Genomic DNA, 6,201 nt, shown 5'->3' on the forward strand with positions numbered 1-6,201 from the left:
CCCCCCCGGCGCGCCCTGGCCTTCCCAGGTCTGGGCAGTGGCCCCCGCGCTTGGCCAGAACCCTTCCTATCCCCTTGACCCTTCACCATACTGGTTTACCTGACCCTCACAATAGCCTGTGACGAAGTTAGGCCCCTTTTACAGATGGAGAAGCCGAGGCTCAGGGATGCAAGGCATGACCCTTTTTCCAAGCCCAGTGATGCCACCTCTTTGTCCTCCCACTGCCAGCCCCTGCCACGGCTGTCCAGGAAGCAGCCTTTTCTCTGGCTCCCGGCAAGACTGCAGATGGGAGAGAGAAAGCCCTCCAGCTGCTTCCCCTGCTCCTAGGACAAAGACGCAATTCACTGTAGTGGTCCCAGCCCTCTCCCTGCCCCCCACTGCCTCCTGTCCCCTATAAACCCCTCAACCCCAAAGACCTCCCACAATCCCTCACATAGGAAGGAGAACTTGCTCCTGCAGGTCCCTGGTAGGTGCCCTCCTCACCCTCGGATCCTGTCCACTCACTTTTTTTTTTTTTTTTTGAGTTGGAGTCTCACTCTGTCGCCCAGACTGGAGTACAGTGGCCGCTCCCAGCCACCGCAGCCTCGACCTCCTGGGCTCCGGCGATCCTTCTGCCTCAGCCTTCCAGTAGCCAGAACTACAGGCACGCGCTACCATGCCCAGCTGATTTTTTGATTTATTGTAGAGATGAGGTCTCCCAAGTTGCCCAGGCGGGTCGTGAACCCGCGGGCTCAGGCAGTCCACTCACCTCAGCCTCCCAAAGCGCGGGATGACAGACTGAGCCGCCGAGCCCGGCTGTCCACTCACTTCTTAACGTCTACTCTCAGCTTTAAGGTCCCCTCCCAGGGAAGTCCCCCAGGTTGTCCCCAGCAGAGCTCTGGTCCTCAGCCCCCTCCTCTCCTCTCCAGCCTCTGCCACAGAAGTGAGTTCCCTTTGGGGCCAACACCATGGCCCAGGGTCCCACACACTGCCTGACACAGGGTAGGTGCCCAATAAGTGTGGGTACTGAGAGGACTGGTTAGTCCAAGCACCTGTACCCCTCCCCATGGGGCCTGCCATGACAGTGGCAGTCCAGGTGACTAACAGGGAATTGGCAACCCCACCCATGTGGCCCTGGGAGATGGCCTCAGAGTCCTCACCCAGAAACTGGGAGCCATGCACCCTGCTCCCAGCCCAGGAGGGTCAGGACTAAACTCACAGGGTAGGATCTCAGGGTGCAACACCCCCAGACATCCCGCCTTGGCCTGGTTCCCTCTGCTGCAGAGAGCCTGGGTGCTGGTCTGGGTTGCCCTGGCAGATGTGGGGTTCTGAAACCCAGAAGAGGTTTCTCCTCCCACGGGGTGCTCCCAGGAAGGGAGGGCCCCATAAGGCTGGGGGCCACATCTTCTCTCGATACCTCTAAGGCACATGTTCAATCAAAGCTTCAGGCCTCTGCATCAGGAGGCCCCAAGTCAGGGTGGGATCCACCCCTTGTTCACCCGTATGCTCAGCCCGAGGACAGGGCCCCATCCATCCCTCCCCCAGCCTCAGAGACCTTCCCCCAGGGGACACAGACCTGCCCATCTTGTCAAGACACTCATGCCAGGTGCCACCTCCTGACTTTCTTCCAGCCCGCCTCAGCCAGACACTTTTCCCTCCTAGACCTGTGTCTGGCCAGTCCATTCGGGGTGGAGAACTCTCTCTCCAGACCACCAGCCACACATCGGCAGCAGCTGACTGGACAACTGCCAGCCAGCGCTGCCTCTCAACAAAGCCCCGACAACACCTCTCCCCAGAAATTCCCACACAGGGGCAACCAGGGCATTGACACCGGGTTAGCTATCTGCTCTTCTCCAAAGGGCCCCGCAGAGACCACGGGCTATGCGGCTGTCGGCCCGGCTGCATGGAGAGGGGGTGTGGAACAGCAGGGAGGTCAGGGGCTGCACAGAGAGCTGGGAGCCTCAGGCAGGGGGCTCTCGACTCAACACTGCTCGGCCCGGCCAGGGGCCTGGAGGGTGCCGCCAGCTCAGCCAGTCAGCTCTCAGCACTCTCGGTGACACATCTCACCCTCACTCCAGTATACCACCCCAGGGCAGGCACAGAAGGGAAAGGGTCTCATGAACCCAGTCCCAGGGCCCACACAGCCAGACACACGGTTCCACCCTGGGCCTCGGCTTGCCCAGTCATGAGATGGAGCCAGTGTGTCTCGCCTGTCTCCAAGGAACCGCTGAGAAAGTCTCCGGGCAGACATGCCAGGGACAGGCGGGCGGGGTATACCAGTGGGGCGGGGCAGTCTCCAGGAATGCCTGTGGAAGGTGAGGGTCATGATAGGCTGTGTAAAGGTGGGCGGGCAGTGAGGAGAGACTGGAAAACTCTGTGTCTGGGGGGACACCAGTGAGGCAAGAGGGGCTTGGGGGGGCTTGGGGCCGTCTGACCGAGCTTCCACTGGGGGTGACCTGCCTTTACTCTGGCAGGAGACTGCATCTGCCTTCAAGGCCAAGGTGGCCTGCTCAAGTGGGCAAGAGATGACTGGACACTTCTAGGCCAGTGTCTTCCTTTGCTGGCCCAAAGAGTGGTCAAACGCTTCTGAGCGGACATGAGGAAGACCTCACAAAGCACGGTCTGCAGATCTCATCTCCAAAGGCGATCAATACTCTGGACAACCCGCCCGCCGTCACCCAGCAGCAGGACGCGGGGAGTCCCACCCGGGCACTCTGGGAAAGCTGCAGGTGAGAGCGGTGTGAAGACCCTGCCCGGGCTCACCCCACTGGGGCCACCGTGGCCATGCCCAGACGCTGGGGAGGGATGCAGAGGTGGGTCATCTGACCTGTCAGTGCCTGACATACCTGGGCAGGGGCAAGCGGCAAAAACCTGTGAGGTCCCCAGGCAGCCCAGCCAGGCCCTCAGGAGTGTCTGAGCCCAGTGAGGGCTGAGAAGGGGCTGGGGAATAGTTCCTGATCAGACTCCCTCGCGGTATTAACCATAAGAAAAGTCCTGAAAATGCAGTCATGGAGCTGTGGTGGAAGGGAGCACCTCAGGCAGCCTAAAGCTGGTGCGCGGTGCTAGAGTTGTCAGAGCTAGACTCCAGGAGAGCCAGGGCTGCACAACACTACCTCTGGCCAGACTGCCGAGGCCGCCATGGTGTGGACAGCAGTCACTGGAGCTGGGTGGCGTGGGCCCTGCCAGAGGTCTTGACAGCCAAGAACAAGCAGACGTGAGGACCTAGACAATATCTTTCTCTCCCTGGCTCTAGGCATGGCCCTCGTCCCTGGAGCATCACTTCTCTAAACCTGGGGTACATGCACGTGGCAGGTATGTTTGGGGTGACACACCCGCCCGTCACACCAGCAGGAGGGCTGGCCTGAGGTTCACATTTGTAAGTTGTGACACCCGTTCCCCCTTCCTCCTGACTCTCCACCACGGCCACAGATATATGACCCAGGCTGGCCGGTCAGTCTTTTCCTAGACTTTGGGACGGGAGACTGGTTCACCAGCTGTGGGGGCTGGGATGCCAAGCCGGGCTGGGGCCGGAGCAGCACTGAGCAAGCCGCGGCCCCGGGCCAGCCCGAGTCAGAGGCTGCAGAAAGCAGAGAGACTCAGGAGGGAAGCCGAGGCTGAGTCTTCGAGACAGGCCAGGGGAACAGCTTCTGCGGCCCTGGGTTCTCCCTGCTCCAGTGGCCGAAGCCAGCTGGGGTCCTGCCCCCTGAGAGCTCTGGGTCCTAACACCTGAGCCAGCCTCTGTGGGTTTCTGCAGCAAGTTGGGCCCTGGGCAAAACTAGAAACCCCAAGTACCTCCTGCTCCACCATGCAGGGCAGCAGGCAACAAACCAGTCAGAGGTCCCCAGACCGGGGACTGCACACTCTCCCTGGCTACACCTTGACCGGACATCGTGACGTAAATACTTGCGCTTACTTTAAAACCTTTTCCGGGTTGGCTGAGGGCTGATGGGGAGGTTCATCAGGACTTACTAATGAAGAAGCAGGCTCCCTGGGGCCCTTCTCAGAACCTTCTCGGTGGTGCCGAGGGGGCCTGGCTCCTCTGCTGGCCAGCCCCTGGCATCCCCTGCAGCAATGGAGGATGAATGGGCGCCATCACCCTCCCGCTCCTGCCTCTGGTGCTCGGCACTAGGCCAGAGCCCAGTGACGGCAGGTGGCTGGACAGAGTATGCTGACAGGCAGGAGGCAGGGGCGGGTGCTAGCCGTGTTTTCTCGGATTCTGTATCTACTGTTGGCCACAGTGCTTATGGCTCTCCTGCAAGTCAGCTTGCCTGGAGCTCACCTTTCAAGAATGCCCTCCACCCACCCACCGTCTTATCTCAATTCACACAGCAAGCCAATACTCCCCTGCCCTAAAGCTTCCCTGGACCAGGTACCAGGGAACCAGAGCCCACCCCTATAGCCCAGGCCCACCAGAATTACTCCAACCGGCGGATCCTAAACTGTTTACTCTGCCCTGCCTCGACTTTTCTGTGGAAACCCAGATGAAGGCTCTGGTCTGTGTCATCTCCCTGCTCCCGCTCCTGCCTGACCAAACCAATGGCAGGACATTCCCCCTCCTCTCAAGGAACGTAAATTTCTCTTTCTTGGCACGGGCTTCTCCATGTCATCCCTCAGCCATACCTCTATAAATGAATTCCTAGGGGCTGTTTTCAAATAGGCGGGCATCTCATGGCACCTCGTGGCCCTCAGGGCACCCCCCGGCCTATGGGAGGCACAATGTGTCAATGGCACAGACCCTCGGCCATTGGCCAGTGACATAAAGCCACCATGTGCCAGACCCTGTGCGGAGCGTCTCGCCTCATTGGCTCATTGAACCCTCACCTCCAGGTAGATTCTGTTATTCCACCCACTTTACAAGAGAGGACACTGAGGCTCAGAGAAGTTTAAGCTTGCCCAAGGCCACACGGAAAGAGGCCCAGGGAGCTCGAGGTGGAGCTAGGAGCCTGAAGGCCTGTCCTCAGAGGCTGCTGACCCAGAAGGGCCTGGAGGAGGGGAGGACGGAGAGAAGTACTTACCTAGGGCGGGAACCGCGCTGCTGAGCCTCCCGGTGAGAAAGATGTTCACTGCGGGAAACAAACAGGGTCAGTGCTGGTGGGGGACCTAGGCACCTGCCTGCACCCGTGGCAGCCTTTGCAGGGGCCCAGGACACAACCGCTGAACTCAAGGCTGGTCCCCTTCCTCTCGCAGGTGAGACCCCAAGCAGCCCCAGAGACTCTGCCAGTCAAGAGGGCTCCTCCGCCCTCGAAGGGTCCCACAGAGGGCTTCTGCTAGCAGCCTCATTCACCCAGCAGTGGGGGTGGGCGGGAAAGCCTTTCTGTTATCTCCTTTACAAGGACACATAGCTAGTGGGGTGAGGAACTGTCCTCTTCACTGTGCCACGCTGGCATTGAGAAGGGAGGCCGGGAACTCCCCCGCCGCCTCCCTCAGGCTCCCACCTCCTCCGGCGTGGCCTTTGTTTTCGCCTACTGCTCCGCCTGGGGGCCGTGGGCCCAGAAAGCGGGTACAGCAGAATCAGAGAGCAAGCCTAGTTCCCTGGGGCTCAGGATGCACCCTCGTCTCCCCACCAAGGATGCCTAGAGAAATGAGAGACCTCTGGAGGGGCAGCCCCGGCCGACCAGGAACTGGGCCCGCTGCCCCTGGCAGGACACCCAGGCTCTGCTGGACAGAGCCATGCCAAGCCTCCTGAGCTGGGAGGGCCTTGGGGAGCTGGGGGCCTGGCCCCTAACCTGCTCACCCAGGAACACACCCAGCAGCTCAGACTCCTGAAGACACGACCCCCGCCAGACTGGGGGGTGGGTGTGCTGGGGACTTCTCACTTACTTAGCTCACTCACAGCGGGGGCTCGGGCCTTCCCTGACTCGTGGGACGTGGGGGGGGGGACCACGTTTTGACTTTGCCATTTCGGCGGCTTCGGCAAACCTGTCAGGTTGGAGCACCCTCACGGGGTGACATCACAGGGTGTCCCCTAATGACCCCCGCTCCTATAATGGCCTCCCTCCCGCACCATGGTAAATAAAGGAGCCATGTGGGCTGAGGACTTAACTCCTTCCTCCCCCTCTCGCCCACACAGGGCGCTGGAAAGCGGACGGAAAACTCCCGGGCAGGGCAAGGGCCCCTCCCGTCCAGACGCCGGCCCGGACAGCCCCCAGCCCAACACACCACCTGGGCGGATCAGACGCCCAAGCGCCGAGTGCCGCCCCAGCTCCGGGCGGGAGACGGCCT

General features: G+C 61.0%; 1 protein-coding gene across 1 annotated transcript in view; it reads right to left on the reverse strand.

Moving 5' to 3' along the window:
- LOC103250812 (low-density lipoprotein receptor-related protein 3-like) overlaps window positions 1-6,201 on the reverse strand; it is a gene marked incomplete at its 3' end in the record, with an annotated part of 11,127 nt that overhangs the window by 3,761 nt on the left and 1,165 nt on the right. The window contains exons 2-3 of the mRNA XM_021708211.1: window positions 5,813-5,898; window positions 4,995-5,042 (exon numbers count right to left, since the gene is read on the reverse strand). Coding sequence (XP_021563886.1) covers window positions 4,995-5,042; window positions 5,813-5,898 — 134 coding nt within the window. The remainder of the gene's footprint in view (window positions 1-4,994; window positions 5,043-5,812; window positions 5,899-6,201) is intronic.

The sequence above is a fragment of the Carlito syrichta genome, unplaced genomic scaffold (assembly GCF_000164805.1).
Source record: "Carlito syrichta isolate Samal-C Ts95f unplaced genomic scaffold, Tarsius_syrichta-2.0.1 Scaffold135574, whole genome shotgun sequence".
Taxonomy (NCBI): Eukaryota; Metazoa; Chordata; class Mammalia; order Primates; family Tarsiidae; genus Carlito; species Carlito syrichta.